The sequence below is a fragment of the Zootoca vivipara genome, chromosome 12 (assembly GCF_963506605.1).
Source record: "Zootoca vivipara chromosome 12, rZooViv1.1, whole genome shotgun sequence".
NCBI classification, from domain to species: domain Eukaryota; kingdom Metazoa; phylum Chordata; class Lepidosauria; order Squamata; family Lacertidae; genus Zootoca; species Zootoca vivipara.
In genome coordinates, this window is record NC_083287.1 from 9,344,238 (window position 1) to 9,370,518 (window position 26,281).

General features: G+C 40.1%; 1 protein-coding gene across 5 annotated transcripts in view; it reads right to left on the reverse strand.

Annotated features, from left to right (window-relative positions):
* Positions 1–26,281, reverse strand: part of ARPP21 (cAMP regulated phosphoprotein 21) — a 223,874-nt gene that overhangs the window by 66,122 nt on the left and 131,471 nt on the right. For 3 of the 5 annotated variants that reach the window (XM_035129799.2, XM_035129794.2, XM_035129798.2), the window contains exons 10-12: positions 12,706–12,814; positions 10,344–10,445; positions 1,427–1,464 (exon numbers count right to left, since the gene is read on the reverse strand). In XM_035129799.2, the coding sequence (XP_034985690.2) occupies positions 1,427–1,464; positions 10,344–10,445; positions 12,706–12,814 (249 nt within the window). The remainder of the gene's footprint in view (positions 1–1,426; positions 1,465–10,343; positions 10,446–12,705; positions 12,815–26,281) is intronic. The other 2 variants (XM_035129801.2, XM_035129800.2) reach the window with 1 other exon arrangement.

Below are 26,281 nucleotides of genomic sequence, written 5' to 3' on the forward strand. Positions count from 1 at the left end.
GGCTCTGATAACATTAAGACACTCATTATTTTTCAGTAATGTAATTGCAGCCAGAATAATTCCATTTCCCACAAGTCAAGAACATTTATATATCTGAGAAAGAGAGCATGATCTCTCCTCTGAAACTCAGGATATTCACATACAATACGTCGTTCTAAGGTGAAATGGCCACCATTGGTGGCAGATTTCGCCTTAAGGGTGGGAAAGATCCAGATGAAACCCTTGAGGCTGTCCATTTGTGAAGTTCCCATTTATTTCAGTGATGTTTCCTTGGACTCGAGACCTTCCTTGTTAATTCTTCCTCACATTAATTAGTGGAATGAGAGAAGAGCCATTTGGATTGTCTAATTCAGTCACTACGATGTCTTGGGACAACCTTGGATACACACATTTCCCCAGTGTGTGTGTGTTTGTGTTTGTGCATGCGTTTGTTTGTTTTTAATCACTAATATAATATGTAGCACACCTAAGAAATTAGTGACTTAAGTGCATCCCATCAATTTAATGATATATCATTTGAATACCCCTTTGCTTATATTTAAACTGAAAACCTCTCCCAAATGCTATGTATTCCTCTGCTCTAATGTTTGCATATACTCCAGGCACAGGCAAACTTGGCCCTCCAGATGTTTTGGGACTACAACTCCAATCATCCCTAGCTAACAGGACCAGTGGTCAGGGATGATGGGAATTGTAGTCTCAAAACATCTGGAGGGCTGAGTTTGCCTATGCCTGATATACTCCATGCTAGCTACTTTAAGTTGGGACAAATCAGCTGATCCCTCAGCCAAAGTAGCATTCGAATACAGATTGCGGCTATTAAAACACACTGACTTGGGTCCAGATTTCGCCTCCCATGAATAGAAGGAATGCTTCTATCTGTGGAAGGCTCCTGATCTATTGGAGAAATCCTACTGTGAGAAAAGGGCGAAGAAGTAATTTTTATTTGTTTCCCTTCCATGAGGAGGGGACTCTATGACCACTCCCTAATCTCTTCATTCTGAGCTGAACTCCACAACTGTTGCTTGAGACCCAGGTCCCTACCAATGCATGCCTTAAATTCTGCTGATAATTTCATCTATAACCACAGCACATTTCATGGCGACATGTAGAATGGCCTTTTTGGGTCATGGAAATCCCTTCCATTAGAGATACATTTGTATCTCATGTTGACATCTTTTTGACGTCTCTGTTTCATCTGGCTTTGGGGGAATGTAAGAGTTAGTTGGACAGTTCCCCTTTATTGTGACTTTGGTGTTGCTGCTATTTTGTGGCTGACCTGTGAATTAGATCATTTTATGGTTTATGCTGTTTTTTCACTGCAATATTTGCACACTACCTCGAGAACTCAAGTTGAAGGCCTGTCTAAAATATGCCAAATAAGTAAATAACCCAAAATATATACAATGCATATGCACATATTTACCTGTTATCCAGAAAAACGTTTTCTTGGGAGCAAACTGACTGGAAGACAAAACAAACAAACAAATAAAAAAGCATTTTGGTTGGTAAACAAGGTAACCCTCACACCCGAGTTTTCCAGGTTGAAACCAGAATTACAGTCCACATTCATGCATCATGGATACAATGAATGCTCAAACGATTGTTAACAAGGAATTCATAACGGGTTGTTTTTGTGGGGGTAACCATATATCTATTTCTTATCTCAGAAGAGTTCAGAGGAGTACAGGTGTCAATTTTTATTTTGAAAAGAATAGGAAGTGCTTAAGCAACAATCCCAAAACAAAGATATCTAGAAGTGCTTAAAAGCAGCTGAAATCAGAGGAACAGGTATGTTGCAACTTATTTATCAGTTTCAGTGGGGCATAAGAACAGCTAACTTCTTGACTGGAGCCAAGAAGTCAATGAGAGGCAAATGGAAGGAAAACATGCTGAGCTAATAAAACAAAGAGTGAGTGAAGCTGAAGCAGGTAGAAAAGCTTTAAATCCTGCATGGTTCAATTATAAGAAACAAATTTAAGAAAGCTAACGGTACTTGGATGGAAAATAATTTGACAAAAAATAAATTTCATTGCCAAGAATCTATCATTTTACTGTTGGTTGAATCCATGAATTATTCTCATTGCCTTTGACTCTGCATTTCCCATTTGCTTTTTGTTCATAACAAGTACAATAGATGTTTTTGGAAAGAAAAAACCCTCAGCCATACTTGCAGTGAATTTAAACAAAAGAAGTGGAAATGAATGAGAGACAGAGAGAGAGAGAGAAACAAACAAAGAATAGATCAGGTCCGTTGCTTCCACAACTAGGAAACTGCAGATGATTCAAATTACATCATAAGCCACATCAAATTCTAGTGCTATGAAAGTCCAGATACTGTGTACATTTTCATTTTCAATTTTTTTTACAGGATGGTCAGAAAGGGGCTTCCGAAAACTGTTCTGATAAATCACAGACATCCATGTTCATTTCTAGTTTTCTTTTGTGAAATACATATGGCTGAAGCATTTTGCATTTTGCTGAAGTCAAGGAGGCTGTGTCAATTTACAATAATAGATATTTCATTTACAAGCTGTAATAGTGACGATGATCCCAATGTAATAATACAGGGTCTCTCATGGAGTATATGAGATGGGCCTGACTCATTCAAACTTTCGTTTGTTGTTCAGCGTTGATCGCACAAATTTCATCACAAGAAAAAAAAATGCTGTAAGGACACATAGTTTACAGCATGGAGAGAATAACAAATATGTTCATGTGGGAAAAAACAACAATACTTTCCCCCATTTTGCTGCTTTACTCATCCTAAGCTCCCCATTTTATTTAATTAACTAATTTGTATTTCCTAAGATGAAAAAAAAACGGGCAATATAGTTCTCCACCCTTGATGGCATTCATTTTCAGAGAGGCCATAGCTTTGTTGTCAGTTGTGTAAATGTATTAGTGTGTTGTCTGTGTTTCTGCACTACATGATGGATGTGGGAATTATGAAGTGAACATCGGCTCAGAAATCTGTGTCAGAGAAGACTGGAAGAGCTCAGGTGTGCATATGAGGTCAGGTTTGCGGAGGGAACATAGCTTATGAAAATTGCTGTTGCTCATGTCAGGAATAAGGGTAAATAGCACTAAATAGTTATTGAAAAGTGTAAGATGACTGTTACCTCTTCAGTATCTTGAAGGGTATCGGTGTAATCAGCATTACAGTCTTATGGATAAACTCTCAATAATAGATCCATTCATCTTCCATGCTGCAGAAGCTGGCACAAGGCCATGCCATCTCCTGGAATATGCATTTATCAGTGCTGATGTGGGTCTCCGTGGCACAAAAGACAGACACAGTTTATTACATTACCCTTGTTGTTGTTGTCTTTAAGAAAGAAAGAGCTGACAACCTTTAGGGGGAAGCAAGTTAGCTATTATCATGTTGAGTTTCACTTAGCTCTTTTATATGCAATGCTCCATTTGCTTAATGCTTGTGCTATCATAGCATAGCGATTGCTAACACTACCCTTTAAATGTTTCGCTTGCCTGCCAATCAGAAATTTAAATGAATGAAGGACAAAAAACCTCAGTATGCAAATGCATAAATGCATTTGCTTAAAGTCCCACTGTACTAGCTCTACATGCTGAAAACATCTTACAATCTCCCATGAGAAGTCTTTTCTTCTGACACTAATTTCCCTCCCAGTCCATAGTGTTGATATTTCTGGAAGACGTGTAAGCTATTTGAATGGCTTAAGAAGAGCTTTGGGGGTGGGGGGTGGGGAGAATAACCAGGGGCTATGTAGAAAGCAGTGTGGACAAAGAACTCAATTTGGACCTGGGGTTCAAATGGCCTTCAACTGTAGCTTAAGTAAGCAATTCCCTGTTCAGTTAGTCATTCTCTCCCACCCTTCAGCCCATATAATTACCACTGTATGAAGGAGAGGATAGGGGCAAGCTTATTAGCGTCTTCCTTTATGTCCCAGTTACTATCCTTTGGGCCACAAGACCCCATGAGTTGCAGGAAACCTGCTATACTTGAGTAGGTTCCCAAGTGGGACTTAGAACCCTGATCTTGTAGGATCCTACCTTACATAGGGAGTCTATCTGTTACTACCCACCATAGAAGGTCAGCCCCCAATACTTTGGCAATGGAGGCATGGGTGATGGTGGCATGCTGGCCCCCTCCGACTTGTGCAGTAGTAGCCACATGGGGGGGAAACAACAGAAAAGTGCTTATATGTATTGTAAAATCAAGATTCTGAACTTGCAGCTATCACAAATCTAGAGATAATAATTTTTAAAAAATTAGCTTAGCTGGCTCCAGCCAAAATCAATGAATCAAGTTGGCCATGGCTTAAACTCCATTGATTTCAGTGAGACTTAAGCGCAACCCTCTAATATGTTTATTATGGTATATAGTTTGTGTATGTGTCTGTCTGTCTGTCTGTCTGTCTGTCTGTCTGTCTGTCTGTCTGTCTGTCTGTCTGTCTATCTATTGCCAGAATGGTATGTACATCTCTGCTCCAACCTCACAAATAAGTAGCCTGACCCTCCCCCACACTTCATTGGCCTTTGCTTGTTCTTGTTTTCCCTTTGTGCGTGTTCTCTCTCTCTCTCTCTCTCTCTCTCTCTCTCTCTCTCTCTCTCTTGAACCTTCCTTCTTCCGGAGACCACATTCACTCATATTACTTAAATGAACTGTGTTTTAAATCGTTCATGTGACTGCTTCATTACTCTGCTCAAGCTATGTATTTATTCACAAAAAATCCTAAACAACATCGAATTCGTTACATGTTTGATTAAACAAAATAAATTTATAATTTCATGGGGGATTGGTGTGTCAATGGGTGCTGCATGAGAAGTATGGTGATCAAATGTAGCATCCTTCTGAAAGAAGGCCATGTCTGGATGCTTCCCTCAAATGTGACTATTGGCTAACACAACCAAGACTGGCCAGTACAGCAAGATTCTTATGGAAACAATGGGAATATATCTTATTAATGTTGCCTTCTAATAGCGCTGTGATGATTTGCCATGGCTGTAAATTTAAGTAATAATAGCAGAGTAGTAAAGGCTTCCCTTAAGAGGTATTGAGGCGTTACATATTCATAAAATAAATTTACACATTCCATGATAGGACATTCATGAGAAACGTGTGCGCACACATTTCATAACAGAGGGTTTTGTGTCACACAACCTCTTCTGAGCAACCAGACTGCTACTCTTGCCTACTTCCTTCCTTGCAAAAGAGTGTCCTTTGTATGCTTCTTCTGCAGTTCTTCATCACCCACTCCTGTATCTTCTGTTTAGCAACCCAAGCCTCTCTGTTTACACAGCTGCCAATCTGTTCAATTTTCTCCTAACAGCATCTGCTTGTATTGATGCCAAAGCAGATATTCGAGGCGTATCAGAAGGGTGGGGACAGCATAAATTAAACACAATTTATAATTTAAAAAACAAGGGAAGTTGCTACGGTGGTATTATTCATGTTCATAATTTATTCATTGCAAATTTCCAATTAAAATGAAATGAAAAAGCTGCTGTATGTAATTTCTGCTCTTCTGCCCTTAATCGAGATATCTGACTGCCAGTTTCAGGGACTATATTGAAAAATGTAATATAAATACAGGGCAGGACTTTTCTTTCAGCCGGAACTCGCTGGAACTCAGTCCCAGCACAAGGGAGTTGTTCATGGTGAGCTACCGCACCTCTTTTTCTAGAAAAATAGCACGGATACAGGGTCATATATATTTAGCAAACATGGACACTTTAGTTCTCTAATGGTTATTGACTCCTTTCATCATCCCCGTGGTGAGTTGGAGCTGGTGTGAGTTGGAGCATGGGTATATTTGCACCCATGAAGTGTGAACTTTTGCAACTGGTATATCCAGATTGCCTGGAGATGTCCCAGGTTGCAGGCACCCCCTCTCTCAACACCACACCTAGACCAGATTTTGTTCTTGGTGGTTTTTAAAAGTTATTGTTGTGGGTTAAAACATTCAGACATTCAGACATGTGAACCCCATAGCTGCAATTATACCACAGTTTGTAGAAGTTTGCTTTGGAGAATACCTAACGGATGCAGTAATTATTAATTTTTAAAAATCTAGAAAGTTGAGAAATCCAGAGATACTACCCTATGTGGAAGGACCTATTAAAATATCTACTCTGTACTCCACAGCAAAAGAGATTTCATATAGAACTGGAGGGAGGGGAACTGACCCACCAACAGGTACCTGAAATGGGTGGAAGTTGCCCCATGCTTAACACCAAACAAAAAGTTTCTTCTCCGAAGCAGGAGAAATGGCAGTAGAGAGACAGCACATGGATGACTTGGGAAGGCCATGAATGTCATGTGGTCATACATAGCAGCAAATTTTACAGAGTAGGACCATTAATTCAAATAGCCCAATATTGTTTTCTCTCCAGCACTTGATGCTTTTGGGTTGTTTTGAAGTGAGTGATTGCATGAATGGAAAAACTTCTGCTTGTTCAATGGAACTTCCATTCCCTCTTCTTCCCTTGAATCCCCCCCCCAACTTCAAATCTGCTCTGGTTCCCCTCACCCTAACCATCCAGAGCAGGTAAGGGGAAATTCTGTTGTGCAAGCGGAAGTCATTCTGCTCATGCAAATTCTTAGTTTGGTTCACTCCTGAACATTTATCTGGAAATGTGGGCTGGACTTTGGACTGCCTGCATGCAGAGCATGTGCCCTACCACTGAGTTATCAAAATATGACTAGCTGGTACACCTGAGACAGGTATTAGAGAACACAGATATCTGACAGCGCGCCTCAACAGCATTGTGATTTCCCTTTTTTTATTTTGTTAGTCTTCAGTTTTATGTTCCTATTAATTGAGGATGGAGGCAGCTACCCCCTCCATGATGTATGAAAAATGCTACTTCTCAGGCGATGAAATTTGATTGGACTTCCACATCCCTTTCCTCACTGCCTCTGCTGCATATAGCATGAGAAGAGATGACGCACCAGCTGAAATCAGTAGCAACAGTAGCATAATTAATCTAATTTGCTCAAGTGCATATTTGATTTGCATAATATACAATGCGCTGTTTTGGGAGATTCAAAAATGGCAGCCCTAGTTATAAGATTTAATTCACCTCTAGTTTGCATAGCATGACATCATGTGATCATTCATTACATTGGAGGGGGCAATTTGTATTTGTAAACATGTTTCTAATGTAGCATATTAGATTCAAATCAGCATGGCAGCCCAAATTTCACAAAAGGAAAGGGAATGCCACAGCTACAATATACTTTATTAAATACCTTTTCTAAGCCTACTACAATATTCATTTATCCCTCACAGAAGGGTAGTAAAAATGATTGCTTTGACAATACTTTTATATTGAATTTTTACAAAGGTGTAATTGCTTACCATAGCTATACGTTTGGGCTGCCTAAGATTAAAATGTTTGTGGTCTTACCTGGTAGGCTGAAAAATGTTTTTGCTTTAGTTTATATCTAAATGAATAAATATTTGTTCAATGATGGTGGGATTGGCTTACTTTACTATACACTTTGAACAAAGAGCCCCCAAAGCTATCCTGATAGTTATTGATGTGTTGTTGAAATGGGATTAGTTTGATTTCATAATCAACTAAATGTTTAAGAGACTGGAGGAGAAGTATCTGTAATGCTAATCTTGAAAAATATCTATTCACAATTTCATCATTTTCATACAGGCTAAAATAGACCAAACTGCTCTCTTGATTCTACTGAACGGAAAATCCCAAATGCCCCTTAAATGCCTAGTATTATCTTCTACTCCCAATCATAGTAACTGAAAAACTCAGTGCCTGCCTCTCATTTAAAAATCGAAAACTGGACTAAGACACCAAATCAGCAGTTCAAATTGGATTCAATAAATAGTTCAAAAAACAACCAGAATAAATCTGGACTAAAAAATAATTCAATGAAGTTTTAGGATAAATGTGGACCAAAATTACCCATCTAGGAAAACACATTGCAGCAAAATATAACTGCAAGAAACAGATTTAATTAGGGTTTTAACTTTTCTGATTGTGCCCTTTTAGCATGTACTATCATTTGAAAGCACATAGGTACAAAAGAAAAGGACTCTTATAAGAAGTAGTGCATGGGCATCAGAATGATCAACACCATGCTCTAAGCAACTGAGTTGGTCAGAAGTCTGGAGAAGTCTGGACTGGAGAGGGTGATTTTTGAGAAGACAATTGGGAGGAAAGCGTTAAGCAGCCTTCCACTCAGCTCAGCTTTCCTCTGCTCAAAAACCAACTTCTTCTGCTTTTCATTTTCATTAAAATAATGAACATTTGGGATACTATAAGTTTTCACCTGAGTAACAATAAGCTTGGGTCTCAAGCTGAAATTATATGACACAACCAAACTCTTAAGTACATAGGAGGCAGCCTCATACCAAAACCAAACTATTTGTCTATCTAGTCTAGTATTTCAAACTATGACTGGGAAGGCTTGGGGGTGAGGGCTTGGGGGGGGCATCAAATGTTTGCCTTGCTCCCCCCATGTGACAAAGCAGTGGGCCCGCGGCCCATCGGTTCCACGTTGAAGTACTCATGTGGCCCATTTGGCATGAGAAGTTGGACCGCTCTGATCTAGACCTATTTCAATCTGGGTTCATGTCTGGTTTGGGGACTGAAATACCTTTGGTTGCTTGGTACAGAATCTACACTGGGAACCAAACAGGTAGGACATTTCTCTGTGGCCCCTGCTGAATATATTAGTGGCATTCAGTACCATTGGCCATGGCATCCTTCTGAACTATCTGACAGAGATGGGCTTGAAGGTCACTACTTTGCAGTGGTTCCAGTTCTTTCCCAGGGGTTGGTTCCAGAAGATGGTGGTGGAGTTTTTCTGTTTGGTAACTTGGTCACTGGTGTACTATATGGTGTCAGCCAGGAATTGATTCTGTCCCCCACTGGGAATGGTAATCTGAAAGTCTGGGCTGCATTTTCACTGAAATATGAATGATATACAGCCCCTTTTCTCTTTTTCATCTAATATCAATGAAGTTGTTGCATTTCTGAACTGGTACCTGAAGGGGAGGCAGTGGGTTGGATGGGAGCTAAAAAAACAAATCTGCAGTTCAATCCAGACAAGACGTATCTGCTCCTGATCAGGAGGAAGACTCTGGAAGAGGGTTTTAGCCTTTTCTGGATGGGGTTTTACTCCCCCCAAAAAATTAGATTCACAGCTTAGGAACACTTACGAATGTTCAGGGAGCAGGTGTTCCTGGGGTGCCTTTGATGAAATTTGGCTGCAGTGTGAGCTGCACCCATTCCTGAGGAATCAGACTTGTTTACAGTAATGCATGCCTTAGTTGCATCAAGGTTGGATTACTGCAATGGGGATGGGTGGGTGTCCTTCTGGAGAGTCTTTGGAAGCTCCACTTGGACCAGGAATAAATCGCTTATGTGGTGGATCTATTGTAGGCTAATATTCAACGGGAACGTAGCCTTAGAAACTAGATTCAGTCCAACAGCAGCTCCCAAAATATTTCTGAAGCCACCCTTCCACCAAAACTGCCCTTCTTCCACTTTCAGATAGTCTGTCAGTTTTGCTTTCTTTCTTTTAGTTTAAGTACAACTTACACATTCATTAAATTAAAAGTTCATAAAGCATTTTCATTTCCTTTAAGTTGCAAAACTGTTCAAAGGGTGAGCCGAGGATCATCAAACCAAACATCTCAGCCAATGAGCATAGGAGAGTTGGCCTCTGCTTCCAACTTACAGAACTGCTGTCTCAATGTCAGCCCTATCTGGCAGAAACATGGTAAGTGAAGTACCTCATGGCATTTACATAGCTGCCAAGTTCTCCCTTTTTTAAAGGGAAATTCCCTTATGCTGAATAGGCTTCCTCGTGAGAAAAGGGAAAACCTGGCAGCTATGGGCATTTATCCTAATACTGTTGTAAGATGATGGATTTATATAGTCCCCCAAAATGGCTGCTAGATCACACGTTTACTATTCCACACTCCCATTTGAATAGTTACAACAACTTTTTTTTAAAAAAAAAAACATTCCTGGATTAATGAAACAAGATGGTGGACAAAGGTGTCTATTTAAAACCATGTTCTGCATCTGGGTGTTACAGAATGACTCCTATGCGCCAAGATTTGAAAATTAAAGGAAACCAAGCTCAGCACGCCTGCCCTATTGGAGCTAATCTTATCCAATAACTCTTTTATCATTTTAGTTTCTGTCCTCTTTTTTTAAAAAAAATAACCCATAATCAAACTCCCCCCCCCTTGCTCAATTCACATCCCTCCACTGTCTCCTGCCACAAAGTGCAATCTTGCCACAGTGTCAGAGTGGGAGGATACTGGCTGACTACTGATAAAGATATGGCACTAAAGAGGCAATTAAAAACAACTACTCACATCTTGTGCAAATATTCTCTCCCTCACCCTCTGATACTCCTCTTCTCTCTCTTCAATTGATTTACTTCGTCTGTCATCTCTAAATGGATGAATTCTGTTTTGCTGAGCATAAAAAAAACAAACCAGGAGGATTATATAAGTTGAGCTGCTAAAAACTGCAGTTAAGTAACTGTCAGCTGAGAATAATAAATGTTCACTTAAACAAATGAGGCATGAGGATGATTGTGTTGTCTCATTCCTAAAGTGGCATGCGATTCATGATGTTATGCTATGTACCTTACAGCATCAATCTAGATGCTACTGGGATGTTTCTGCTTTGCATTGGGCTTTTTGGGTTCTTCTCTTTGATGATACGAAGTTGCCTCATACTCAGCCATGCTGCTGGTCCATCTAGAATAGATCAGTCCTATCTGCTCTATCGGACAGCACTCCAAGGTCTTTGGTACTCCTTGATTCATTGCATTGCTTTTGTTTTTCACAGTTAGCTACACTGGGGACATGTGTGTACTAAAGGTGTACAGGATAATAATTTAAATTAGTGTTTCCCAACCTTGGGTCTCCCAGCTGTATTTGGACTACAACACCCATCATCCCTAGCTAGTCAGACCAGTGGTCAGGGATGATGGGAACTGCAGTCCAAAAACAGTTGGAAAACACTGGTTTAAATGATGTTTTAGCCCCCTCTTGCTTTCTGAGACCTTGTCAACTGGAATTTCCAGGTATTGAACCCAGGAACTTCTGTTTGCAAAGTATGCATTCTGCCACTGAGCTCTTCTGTATAAGAAGAGATGAGGTAGCATGATTGATTTGGAAATCAATCTGCAATCTAGAGTAGAGGTGTGTTGGCTCCTTCCACTCACAATGCCCCCAACTAGTCAGGGGGGAAAGCCCATTTGTCAGACTTCCCTTGTTAATTTATTGGAGCAGCAGCTATCAAATCAAGTGAAGGAAAAGAGCGTGGAAAGGCGAGTGATATCAAAGGCTGAAAAAAGCCTCACAGATGAGGAGAAATGATTTTGAGAATATTGTGCACAAGAGTTCTAATCATTTCTGTAGCAATCCTTAGGCTGTTACCGTCAACTGGAGAGGAAAATGCAGACTTTCATTGCAACGAAGTCCAGAAAGCAATAAAACATGTTAAAGTGCTTAATGGGGAAGATATTGCCCTGTACAAAGCTTCATATCTACTGTTAGCCTGTAGCTGCAATTCTCTCGCCTCCTCCTTTAACTACGCTGTATCTTCCCTCCGCTCCTTTACCTTCCTTGCTTGCAATCTGTGTTCCCTAAACCCTTCTTCTCCATTTCTGAAAACCAGCTGTGTTATCATGTGCAGCAACAAACTGCAGAAGAAAAATGGGAAAGGAAGCAGTATCTTTTGTAGGAGGCAGAGAGATGTTTTCTGGTGTCAAGCGGCTGGATTTACCCAAAATTAAATGAGAACATACACATTGGCTTACCTTCATGAATTTTCCTTTAAAAACTCCTTCAGAATCAAAAAAAACCTTTTTCAGTTCCTCCTTTTTAAAAATGTTCTTTTGAATTAAAACTTTCACTTCCATCACAGGTAACCCCCCCCCCCAAAAAAGGCTGTTAAACTACCTAGCTCTGGACACATTCATATATTGGCATGTTTCATAAGGGTACCTTTAGTGGTGCAGGAAGACACAACAAGCAGCACACAAAAGGGGAGATTTCCGCCACATACATGCAAAAAACAAGCAAACAAGTTTCATTTATGATAAGGGGGGGCGGTCCTGAATTTTTAAATCATTTGTTTGTTTGGCATTTCATGACATTTATACACTGATTGATTGGGGTGGGGACCTCAAAGCGGTTTACAAAGAGAACTCCACCTTCCCACCCCCCGCAAGTGAAAAATCATGTATTGATGGTTGCAAAGTCAATCTGGTCTCGTCGTAACATTTTGCCCGTTGATGCCTGTTATTAGTCCGTATATTAGTCTCTAACCAGCTTGGCATGACTCTAGAAGATTGGAAGGAGTCCCACAGAGACACAAAGAGATTTGCCAAAGCGCAGCTGACAAAAGTTTCCCCAAATGGGATTCGGGGGGCCTTTTGAACATTCCAAATCACTCCTCAGCATGCAAGTGCATGTGCCAAGCAAAACTGCCCATGCAAACTGCCACTGCTGAAGCAAACACACTTATGGCCGATGCTATTCCACTGTGTGCCAAAAACAGGGGAGCAGGAGAGGAAGATGAGCAGGAAGGAGAAGCAGCAGCAGGAGCAGCAGCATAAACAACAACAAAGGAACATCAAGAACACCAGTCAGCCCACTTCCAAAAAGAAAAAAGGAAATTAAAAAAAAAAGAATTTCAGCAACTCTCGAACCGAGAACCAACCTGATTGTCTTCTTTATCAATACTAGAGTTATCTCGCTTCAAGATAAATCGCTTCTGGGAATCTTCACCTTTTTCATCTTTTAAATGTTCAGAAAACCTTTGCTCTGGTCTGCCAGCAAAGTAAAACATATCAATAAAAAATCTATTTTGTTTTGCTTTGAATTTGTCAGCACTCTTTTTTTTTTTAAATGGAGGCATTTAATGCAAAATTAGACCACAGTTGAGGCTGCTGATGTTGGTAACAATTTGTAGCATCTGTTCAAATGCTGCTGTTATTGCTATAAATATTTTTTTTTGCTGTTGTGTGCATGGCAAGGTGAATTTGATTGATCAGCCTGTGCAGTCTGTTTGGAGCGACTGAAGATAGCAAGCCAGCAAACAATATATTAATTGGCTTTTCCAGTTATCATGACCTCCAGCAATGCTGCAAGTTAATAAAGGCTTATACAGATTGAAAGGGAAAGACAAATTTGATGGGGGGGGGGTCTTTTACAGAACTTCTCATAATACATTGAATTGGTGAACTGTGGCAGGAGAAGGGTCCAGTAGTATTTTCTTTAAACAAACAATTATCCAACAGTTGGGAAATTGGGGAGGGGAGATCAAAGTTGTCACATTGTATTGATTTGCCAATTGATTTAAAATCCATCCAGATGGTTATTAAATGGCCAGACATTACCAGCTGACGACTTCACATTTCTAGGTTCAGAGACTGAAATAAATTGCTCTGTGCTCTGCTATGACTTTGTTTAAAAAGGATATGGTAAAACGTGTCTCTTTACATTGAGCTAACAATTGACATAATTGCAGACTTAGGGAACATTTTAATGTCCAGGACACTGTGCATCTTAGTCTGTTAATAGCACCCCAGACTTTGCATTTTTTCTGCCAGAGCAGCAAGTTGAGTTTGAAAAGTACAGAATCGCATGTTGTCACATAATGTGTGCGCTGTTAATTCAGGAGCATTTATAGAATGGAAGGAAAAGTGTGAACAGAAGGATTCTTTCTCTGCTCAGTGCACATGTGTTACTTCCACAAGCATTCACAGGAGACAGACAGGACTGTCAAGGAAGAACTGAGAACCTGAGTATATCATAAACAGCGCAGTAATGGATCCAATCTGTGCACAGATCTCCTCTCAACACGAACAGCATGACAAACATTGTGGGTGAGTGGGAGGTTGGAGGAGTCTCGTTAGAAATAGCTTGCTTGCCAAAAAAAAGGAGATGAAAATTCAGATTTGAACACCTTTCAAAAACATGTTTTCCTCGTTCCCCCTTTACAAAGATAAAGATGAACAGGGATTCCAAAGTAAATACATTGTTAACACCCAGCATTGAAGGAGAACATCCCTTCTTACTGTTACTTTTCTCTCCCTCCCCTCTGTAGTCCCCCTCTCCCCCCCCCCACTTTAGAGTGTAAGCTTCTTGGGATATGGACCTGACAATTTTTAATTTTTATTTTGCTGATAAAGATGTACGTCGCCATGTCAACGGTTAGGTGTTGTGGTCTAAACCAGTGTTTCCCAACCTTGTGCCTCCAGATGTTTTGGAACTACAACTCCCATCATCCCTAGCTAGCAAGAACAGTGGTCAGGAATGATGGGAATTGTAGTCCGAAAACAGCTGGAGGCACAAGGTTGGGAAGCACTGGTCTACACCACTGAGCCTCTTGGGCTTGCTGATTGGAAGGTTACCATGCACACTTGAGGCATATATAAATAATCTTCCTTAACCTCAATACGGGGCTTATAATAAATGTAAAGGCAATATGTTAATGCATGCATGCCAACCTGTGACCATTTTGGCTGCAATTCATAAGCCCACTTCATAGTGCTGCAGCCACATCCTAACATAAATGTAACACACATCCAAGCCCACATGCTGCCGATTACAGTTGATTACATTAAATCCATTTACATGAAGGGCACTTGATACAACACTCAAAAATTAATAATGTTTCTGCCATTCATTTTTACTCATTCGGAGGGTATTCATCCACATCACATTCTTTGCCCATGCCCACCCACTTTTAAAATAATGTTAAAGTGCATTGCATTTCAAATCCCAGTAACTCCATCCACTTCATGGGAGCTGTGAGTATTCACTTCCAGCAAAGCCTGCTGATAAAAAATTAATAACATGTTTCCTGGAATACCAAGGTCTTAGTTATAAAAAGCTCCAGGAGAGTGCATTAATACACAATCATTTAGGCCTGGCTTAAGGGATTTATAAGTGGGGAAAGTGCTGTTGTACTTCCGTCCTCCTTCAGTGCTTCCCAGAAGCATCTCATTGGTCACTGTGAGAACAGGATGCTGGACTAGATGGTCCTTAAATTTGGTCCTTAAATTTGTTTTAATATGTTTTAATTAGTACCACTGTATTCTGCTCTGGTCAGACCTCACCTGGAATACTGTGTCCAGTTCTGGGCACCACAGTTCAAGAAGGATACTGACAAGCTGGAACGTGTCCAGAAGAGAGCAACCAAAATGGTCAAAGGCCTGGAAACGATGCCTTATGAGGAATGGCTTAGGGAGCTGGGTATGTTTAGCCTGGAGAAGAGAAGGTCAAGGGGTGATATGATAGCCATGTTCAAATATATAAAAGGATGTCATATAGAGGAGGGAGAAAGGTTGTTTTCTGCTGCTCCAGAGAAGCGGACACGGAGCAATGGATTCAAACTACAAGAAAGAAGATTCCACCTCAACATTAGGAAGAACTTCCTGACAGTAAGAGCTGTTCGGCAGTGGAATTTGCCACCAAGGAGTGTGGAGGAGTCTCCTTCTTTGGAGGTCTTTAAGCGGAGGCTTGACAGGCATATGTCAGGAATGCTTTGATGGTGCTTCCTGCTTGGCAGGGAGTTGGACTGGATGGCCCTTGTGGTCTCTTCCAACTCTATGATTCTATGATTCTAATTAGTGAAAATAAATAAATAAAGATTTGGGGGGGGGAACCATAATTGGTCCTTTGGTCTGATCCAGCAGGAGTTAGTAGTTGGAAATAATAATAATAATAATAATAATAATAATAATAATAATAATAATTTATTACTTATACCACATACATCTGTTTGGGTTGCCCCAGCCACTCTGGGTGGCTTCCAACAGAATGCAAAAAGCATAGTTAAACATCAAACATTTAAAACAGGCATAGGCAAACTTGGCCCTCCAGATGTTTTGGGACTACAACTCCCATCATCCCTAGCTAACAGGACCAGTGGTCAGGGATGATGGGTGTTGTAATCCCAAAACATCTGGAGGGTTGAGTTTGCCTATGCCTGATTTAAAACGTATTGATACGGGGCTGCCTTCAGATGTCTGCAGAAACTTGTATAATTGTTTATCTCTTTGACATCTGATGGGAGGCCCTCTGCCTGGTTCCCTGTAAGTTCACTTCTCGCAATGAGCGAAATGCCAGAAGGACCTTGGAACTGGACATTAGTGAGGGTGGAGATGTTCCTTCAGATATTGAACTTTACCACTTCAAACTGCATTGGGGTGTGTGTCTTATATCTGAACATTTCTCCCATGAAAAGTTCTGTGCATGTACTAAACTAGTTCACGATGGAAAGGGATGCATGAAAACTCCCTCCTGAAGTTCCTGTTTTGCAACGTAAAGTGAGGGTTTCTCCCAACTTTTATGTGGGGGGCATTTTAAAATATAACACCATATCTGCAGACTGAGTGGCACAATTCCCAATTTGATTACCTCAGTCAACCATCTCAATCTGAATTATGTGTAGTCTGACTCTAAAATTCTCACTCAATTCCTGTTGGCTAACAAAGCAGCAATGATTCTCTCTGTTGCACAGGAGTTTGTTTTTATTTTTAGCTACTTGACCTTCAACTATCTATCTATTACAGCATGTAAACAAAAACATCATTTCCACTCTAAGAGATAGGTAAGTCTAAGCATAAAAGGAAAAGGAAAAAAAACTTTTTTTGCAATACGGTAGTGCAGTGACTGGAAAGTAGATGCTAGAATGCAGCAGTAAAAGCTTGGCCTTCCATTTAAGTATATAGTTGAATTAAAATTTTGAAGTTGATGCAACACTGGTGGAATAAATTACCGTGTGAAATATTTCTCTATCTTAAAGCACATGTGCACAATTTTTAGTATACTGATTCAACTATACATTTTCTAGCGCTACATTTTATATATGTAGCAACACACCTGCTTGTGAGAGAGAGCTGCTTCCCACTGTGCACCCATATGTTAAGAAATTCAAACTACATGCAAATCATCTTCTCTTCATATACAAACTATTTCATGTAGATAATTGTGTCACTGCAGACCTCATTTTTGCCCAATTACTTGGGTTCTTAAAAGAGGAGAGGTGTGGTATAATCATTATTATTAATAGTAATGATAATGGTAATAATGATCATGATATTGGGGAGGGGGAACCCTGAATGAATTCACCCTGAAAACAATTCCAGGTCATTATTAAATAAGCAGTTCACAAGGAAAGGGGAGGAATTGGTCACACGGCCAACTACTTGAGCTAAATTCCCTAGGGAAAGGGCTCAATATAAATAACCTTGCAAGTAAAAAATAAAAGAAAATCCCAGAGTGTTGTACATTTGATGTTCACCTCTTCTGAGATCAGCACAAGAGTTCCGAGTGCTATGTATCTCACAGGCTAGAATGTACAGCAGTGCACTGGAAGCCAATAACCATTAGCCATGTGGTGACATGTGATACTTTCTTCAAAATATTTTTTTTCATGCTTATTTCCATGCTTATTACATACAAGAAAAACAAAACTGAAATGGGGTGCAACTTAAGAGGGGAGGGAAAATAAAATAAAATAAAATTTACACAATCTGATAATAAGATAGAAATTGTGACAAAAATTTGTGATTGCAATTTGATGTTGCAATAAAAATTAAAATCTTATTATTTTTATATCCTCCCATTTATTCCTTAATTCTTTTTCATAGATTTACTGCCATATCAAAGTATTATTTTTATATTAATATTTTCACACTTTATAAATGTTTATATTATATAAGCAATTAATCAAAACTGCTGGGATCACTCAAAAGCTGCTACAGAATTTAACATGGTATAATTTTGTTTAATATATGTTCTGAAGGCCTCCCATTTTCATACAAATTCAATTCTGTTTGTTTTTTATTTTTTCAGATAGACTATCTAATTCAGCATATTCAGTCAATTTTTGCATTTACTCTTGTCTAGAAGGAATTGTGTTGCTCTTCCATGTGATACTTCTAACCATGTGAAGAGCTGCTGGCAATATCCATCATGGTCCCCACTTTCCTAGCGGGGCAATCCTTACTTATCATATAGCTAGAGACTATAAACAATCGCTTTACCTCTTCAGGTTCTTTGGCTTCAAGCTGAGGTTTCAGTGAGCTACCTCTATATCCAGTCTGAAGAGATTCAAATTTGGCGCCAAATCTTTCCACCAGGTAGGTGGAAATCGTAGTTATCTAGCTGCAGGTCCTAACCGTCAGTCTTCTCGCCCAATCCTCCTCATCAGCAAGCTTTAAAATTAGTTCTCTCTGGGTTTTAATTATTTAATCTGGCTCATTCCGGTCACTAAAACCTCGCCCAGGCATAGGCAAACTTGGCCCTTCAGATGTTTTGGGACTACAATTCCCATCATCCCTGACCACTGGTCCTGTTAGCTAGGGATGATGGGAGTTGTAGTTCCAAAACATCTGGCGGGCCGAGTTTGCCTAACCTAGCCCACTGTTTTTTCTATGTCTAATAGCTGACCTCTTAATTTCTTGATTTTATGTGGTGAACTCATATTGCCACTTTTTAATAAGTTCAACATTCAGGTTAGCAACTTGGCTGGAAACCATCTCAAGTGAGTCAGAAATAGGGGTTGCCGTATCTCCATTACCCACATATTTATTCTTAGCTGTCATCTGAGAGGCTTCAGTTATGCTGCCCATCCGATTCCCCACTTTACTACTGCTTAAAGTATGTAGTGAGATTTATTTTTTTACTAGTCGGTGTGCCTTGTTGCATGTCTTGCCTGAGTGGATATTTTGAGAACGTTTTTTGTTGGTATATCCAGTTTATGGGTTGCAATTAAGTCAGGAGAGGAGAAGAGTTCTGGGCTACAGCTGTTTCCTTAGCACCCACACATATGAATCTCTCAACATGATACTTCTGTTTGTAGCTTTTTAAAAAACGTGGTTTTTTAAAGCCTCTGCACTACTCGTGTTCACTTTGTGATTTCTAAAACTCCTAGATCATTTTCATGCGTACTGCTGCCAAGCCAAGTGTCACACATCCTGTATTTGAGTCCTTGATATTTCCTATCTAAAGGAGAACTTTATATTTATCTCTGTTGAAATTCATTTTGTAAGTTTGGGGCAAGTTCTCTACCCTGTCAAGATAATCTTGAATCTAGCTTGTGTCTTCCCAGGAGCAGCTGAGATGCAACTGTAACAGATGAGGACCACCGCAGCAATCACGGATGAGTTGAAATGCTCCCCCAAATACCCATCATAGTGTAACCCAGAGTTCTCAATTACCATATGCATGGTTATGAACAACACTTTACTGCTTTTCTTATTTTCTTCTGTTCATTTGCATCAGCCCTCTACCTTTCTAATGCACATGTATTGAGTGAGAACTGGGGGGAAAAACATTGTTAAATTATTTTCAAAAAATTTAAATAAATGAATTTGAAAGAGGGATGGGACGGCACTAAAGCCTTTTTGACCTCACAGTATCACAGCAGGAAACCCATGGGAGCAGTTGTAAAAAAATGTTTATGTTTCTTTTCTTTAAAAGATCAAATGGAGAACAACTGACCCACACACACAAAAGTGTAATGATGGCATTGAAGTGCAAGATCCATGGAAGCTATTTATTATTATTATTATTATTATTATTATTATTATTATTATTATTATTACTACAACTACTATTACAAATTTGGGAGGCCATGGGCAAGTCAAAGAAAGTTTTAGGGTTAGCCAATGCTCTTTTAAAGACTGTATATACTTTATTCCAAAACTGGTAATTTTAGAAACCAACACTTCTCCAGTAATATAGTATTACTGTATATATAATATTGTATTGTATAATATCTCTCTCATAACCCATGAATAACTTTTCTTCTCAACTGGCGACAATAGAAACCATTTTATGAATAGATGTGGTGTGCCTATTCCACACCACAGGTGGAAATCCACAGGACAGTAATTTAAAAAAGCACTCACAATGACCCAGTTTCCATAGAATGCTAAGCTTAGAAAGAACTAGCCAATGTGAGGGTTCCCAAAGTGAATGCTGCAATTGCAGCTGCCGCACTCCTCCCTTGGTCTAGCTGCTTCCACACGACTCAGTGCTAAGTCTTTGTTTGGCTTAGGGTTGCATTTGAGATTGAGCTCATGGCTGGGGAAACCCAGCAGATGGGTGGGGTATTAATAAATCATCATCATCATCATCATCATCATCATCATCGTCATGATGGTTTCTCACAGTCCAGACATATCACAAGGTGCAATTGAAGGTTTGCTCTTGGTTTGTCAAATGTGGATTGTCTCTAGTGAGACAAACGACAATCCTAGGTTTGGACATAATGATGAAGATGAGTCAAACAGTAGTTTAGCCCAAGGTAGCACAAGGAACAGCACAGCAGCTGCAGTCTTCACTCTAGATACCTGTATGTTTGCTTGTCTGCGATAAGCCATTGTTTGGCTTAGCATTATGTGCAAACTGGGACAATGAATGGCAGTTCCAATGATGTGGAAGCTTGCACTCCCAAAGAAGTGTCCTTGGAAGTATGCCATGGACTAGTTTAATATTGACTCATAACATAATGCAATCTAGGGAAGTTTGCACTATTATGTTACAGTACATTACATTTCCTTTGGTAGTTTTCCGTTTTCCAAGGTCAGACTAAAGACTAATTATTTTAATTTTATTTATGGCAGGATTATACCCTTGAGTTGTCAGACTGCAGTGTTTAACAAAGGCTGCAATGGTTGACTAATATTTAACTAACATTTTATAACAGTGTAATAGTTATAAAGTACATGGCCACCCTAATTCCAAACAAATTAGTTTAGATGTTACATTATACTGAAAAATTAATATCGGGGACATTAGAGATGGTTCATTACTCCCAAGTTCTGTTCTTGGATACATGCAGAATAACTTTCTGGAGTGTGAGGGAGCTCTAGACATCAGGGCTAAGTTGAGGAAACAAGAAACCCCAGAGAGCAGCAAAATCTTTCATATAACCATAATAGCTGCAGAGTCAAAATGGTTACAATTCTGTACAAAGGTGAATAAAAAGGCAGTCCCTCTATTTTTCTCTTTTAAATGCCTTTTCAACACTTTGTATCCACAACAAATCTTTCCTCACCCTGCTTAAGATATTCTGGAGTGCTGTTCTGGAACAGATCATAATCTTAATCACCCAGAGCAAATATCAGTGCTGAGCAAATCCACAGAATCACATTAGCTATTGGATCAATAGATTACATTTTGTAAAAGGAAAAAAAAATGAACACCTACTCCTCATAACTTAGGACAGATTCGCACAGGCACATTTAATGCCAGAAGGTGACTTTGTGCATTCATGTTACAGCAGAGTTCCATATGGCACCTACTCCTGTGAGTTCAGAATGTTCGGGTGGCTCACCAACACATTTACGGCCAGCTTAGTTTTGAGCACCAACTCCCCTGCGGCCATACTGTTGGAATCGCTACCAAGTTAATTAATAAACTGACTACTCTGTGGGATTTTAGAAATGAGAAGGGCACACACTTTTCTGAGCGCCTTCTTTCTCATATATAAATGAGCCTAATGATTCATTCCCTCTTAGGCAAATGGGGATATTATTTATGGGTAACATTTATGGGGTAAAACACTACTTACTCAAACGGATTTAGGCATGTGGAACCTCCACCAGCCCCTCTCATTTTCTTCCAGTGTATCCCTTTTAAGGCTTCACATTGGCTTGGCAACTCTGGCTGTGTTCCCTTAGCTTAGCACAATAACTCAGACTTTCAAGCTTATCGTGATTTACTGTAAACAAGCAGCATGCTGGTGTACACTGCCCAATTGCTCCCCCGTTGTTCCGCCTCTAGCACAAGCAACACAAACAGCTTCCTGTTATATCTGAAGCAGGGATCATGGTTTCTTGCTTCCTTGTTTTTGTTGGCATCCAACTGTCTTGAGAGACAACGGAGTGCGCCTCTGGGGGTGAAGTCAAACCATTGTGTTAGCGGCACCAAAGTGACCTCCCCTGGGGCACAAAGGGAGTGTGTATGGAGGTCCTGGGCTTTCCTAGACAACAAGACCCCTCTCCTTGCCTTGCTGCTGTGGAACAAAGGAAAGGAAAGCAATAAATTTAGCAGCAGCTTGACTGCAGGGGTTGCCAGAAGGAGGCGCACAAGATGCCATCCAACCGTCTTAGGGACACCATTCCAGATTTGTGTAGGGTTTACTGCTTAGCCTTTTCTTCTCCTGAAGATACACCACAAGGTAGTGGTGGATTAGGATCAGAGTTTTCCTTTTAGATGGGCTACTTTCATAGGTTGATGAGCCCTACCTGCCCCTCACCTCTCTCTACAGCATGTGCAGAAACTGCCTATTTAACCCCTGGACCCATCACTGGTCTCATCCTTAGTTATAGGCAGTGGGTTGTCTGGAGAGAAACTACATGCCGAGGTTTGGACATGAATGCAAACCAAACTAGTTTAGCTCCAGGTAGCCCAAGGAGAACCAGGGAAGGACCAAAACAGCCATGATTTTATTGGGACTACCCCATGTGCATTCATACTTTTATGTTACAAACCTGACCAATAGGGCATTACATGCCACAACAGACCACCTGAACTTATGCTCCAAATGAAACCCAATATATATATTTGCTTTGATTAGCAAATGAGATCCTTAAGGCTAAATTCTCTAGGTATGAACTAGCACAAACCTAGGGTTTTTTTTTGCTACGTATTACCTAATTTCCCATGATTGCATATTGCACTTCTTAACAAATTAAACCTGCAATCCAATGCAAATTTACTTCTGAGACTTATTTCAGAGCAAACATTCAAAACTGAACTGTAAATATAATATATTGTCTTTGGGAATTTTCACGTTGCTGTTTTTCAATTCCTGCTGTTTGCTAAGATCATTTTCAACCTTACTTTGTCCTTTGCCTCCCAGTTATGTTTTATCTGTAGATCTGGAAACCATTTTTTCTTCCAAATCATTAAGAAAAATGTGCAAGCCCCATGAGAAAAAGAACTAGAGGATCCCACATATTACAACCTACCTGACTGACACAATAGCATTAGTAATTGCTCTCTGAGGTTTTCAATCAACAACTAATGGGAGATACCTTGTAGCCCACAGCTTCCACAAAATTATAGTTTTATTTTGCACTTTAAAGAAACCATTCTATTAATGACCAGAGCTTTAAGAGAATGCAAGCTGTGTTAATGTGAAATTAAGAGATTTTCTAGAATAACTTTATTCTGTTCTAGTGGAAAACTTTTGGCAAATTTACCGTAGTTGGTTTTAAAGACATCAAGTTATCAAGGCTGGGTTGCTTTATGGTAGATTGGGAGATACTAATCTAGGTATATATAGAGAAAAGATAAAGGAATTGGACATTGTTATTTGTTTGGAAACCAACTTAGTACTTGTCCAGATGTAACAATCAGAGTTCAGTAAGTCATGGGAAGAAGTATTTGTCCAAATAAAAGCAATTACCTTACAAAACGTATCTAAATGTCCAGAGCTAGCTCTCCTCAATCTTTTCACGGGAGATAATATTAACTTAAACCTTTAATAAGACTCATAACAACAAGATGCTGGGACAACTTAGAAGGTGCTGCTTGGACAAATTGGTACAACAAAGAATGGCAAATAGCACTTGTGGAAAATGTAAAAAATAAAATTAGCATAAGGCCAGAAACTTCCTCTCTCCCTCCCTCCCTCTTTTCTTTTCGTAACCAGCTTCAGAAAATTTATCTTACATGACTGCTCAAAAGTAAGCCCCACTGAGTTCAATGTCAGATTTACGGCCAAATAACTGGGCGAAGGATTGCAATCTTCATTTCTTAAGCCATAATTTCCTCTGATGTCCGAACCAGGAAGCTGTAGTTTAAGGGCCCCAATGAACCAGAATAAGGAAGAAGGATCTGAGTCTGGTTTGGAGGGTGTCCTTAAACCAAAGTTTCCTGTTTTGGATGGCACAGGAAACTGTGGCTCGAATGATTGTGATGGTGGGAGGAGAGAAGGGAAGAGATGAAGATGCCACAGATTTACCAGAGTGGAATCAATACACCTGAACTGGCCCACTGTGCTTGGTGCTGAATTACTTAAATAATAATTTAAATAGATATATCTGTATAGCTATAACGGATGGCTTCTGCACCCATGTAACTGGTACAAGATGTTAGCAGTGAATCAAGCCCCTATGTTGCTGACACAAGGGATAACAGATTCAGTGTGGGCGGTGCTACCCACATTATATTTCAGTTATGACATATTTGGCACAACGGAATATGTAACATTCTGCTGACATAATTCTTCTGCATTATAATTTTGCCTTAGGATGCTGGAGGAACATCAAAGATGCCCAGAACCTGTGTGATAATGCAACATACAGTCACACCAAAGTCAGGGATGCAAGAGAGACCTGTGAACAAGCATAAAGGATTTCCATGCAAGCACAACCCTTGGCTGTTGTACTTTATGGCATGCTACCACCATAGACCTTTCCTTAATGTTTTGTTGACTTGGGGGGGGGGGATATGGGATCCACAGCCCAATGACTTCTAGTCAAACTGAGCATAATACAAATATGTTCTAAGACACTAGGGCTCTGAAATCTATAAGGTGCTGCACTTGACACCTCACCCACCCTCTGAGACTGGCTTCTTATTTATTTCAAAGAAGGATTATATTTAACCAGAATTCTCCATGACAGTGTTTCCCAACCTTGTGCCTCCAGCTGTTTTCGGACTACAATTCCCATCATTCCTGACCACTGGTCTTGCTAGCTAGGGATGATGGGAGTTGTAGTCCCAAAACATCTGGAGGCACAAGGTTGGGAAACACTGCTCCATGATATGTATGGGAGAACACACTAGTAAATAAATAAATAAATCCAGATATACTAAGTTATTAATGAATGATGATCAAATTTTCCACCCCATTCAGGCATGGCAAAACAGGAAGGTTACTTATTTTTATATGGTTTATTTTCATGAATCATTTTAAGGAGGGCAATGTTCCAGGGAGAGAATAATGGGAAGAAATTTGAGAGCTTGGTGTGGATATTGTAGTATTCTTGATATTGCCAGCACACACACACGGAAGCAAAACAAAACAAAAAAGGCTTCAAGAAGAGTGACCTTCAGCCTATGGGCATGTAAGATTTGCTCATCCCTCCCCCCCCCATCCACTTCCTATATTTGAGCGCCCATTTAAACTCCAATAAACCTTTGGCATGAAGTCAAAGCTACAGTCTCTGTTTTGGATCAGCTCCAATGTACACAGGTCAGTTGAATGGGGGCATGTCTGCCAAAGGCTAAAAACCATTATGCTTAAAGAATAGGTGAACTCCTCATTCACTACAGCCTCTATCAAACCTTCATATATATGTTGATTGAATGCACATAAAATAGTGTTGTTGTTATATCCACAGCTTATACATGCACAGCCAAAGGGAGCCCATAAGTGCATATAGTTCACACATTTAGCCAAATATGTGTATGTGGCAGATGGGCTAACCAGCAGGTCCCTCTCTTCTCCCTATAGGTTGAGTGAATATAAATGTGCGAAAAGTCTGAAAAGAGTTTTGGTAGCATTCTTATAATAGCAAGTTGACCCTCATTAATGGAGAGTCCATGGAATCTGTGTATCATTTCCTGTTCCAAGCGTCACATGAAAATTGTGAAACTAACACAGAAGGGGAACAGAGTGGGAGGGAGGCAAAAGACAACTACTTGTTAGGTCAAGGGATTGTGGGTAGGTGATAATATCACATAATTAATTTTGAATTAAACAAGCAGTTCTTTGGGAACAGGTTTCAAGGTTAAAGAAACCTGGGCTGCCTGAGTCTGTGCAACAGTTAGCCAAAAACATTACTGTCACCTTAAAGCTAAAGAAAATGGTGCTGTTTTGGAAGCAATCCATCTAAATTTTATGGCTACAATATGTGCTATTGAATATACTGGATGTATGCTAAGAACCGGGACGCGGGTGGCACTGTGGGTTAAACCACAGAGCCTAGGGCTTGTCAATCAGAAGGTCGGCAGTTCGAATCCCCGCGATGGGGTGAGCTCCCATTGCTCGGTCCCTGCTCCTGCCAACCTAGCAGTTCGAAAGCACGTCAAAGTGCAAGTAGATAAATAGGGGAGGTAAGGTAATTTCCGTGTGCTCGCCAGAAGCGGCTTTGTCATGCTGGCCACATTCCTGGAAGCTGTATGCCGGCTCCCTTGGCCAATAACGCGAGATAAGCGCCACAACCCCAGAGTCGGTCACGACTGGACCTAATGGTCAGGGTCCCTTTACGTTTACCTTCTGCTAAGAACCATTTCTGAAACTGACTTTCTTAGAGCAA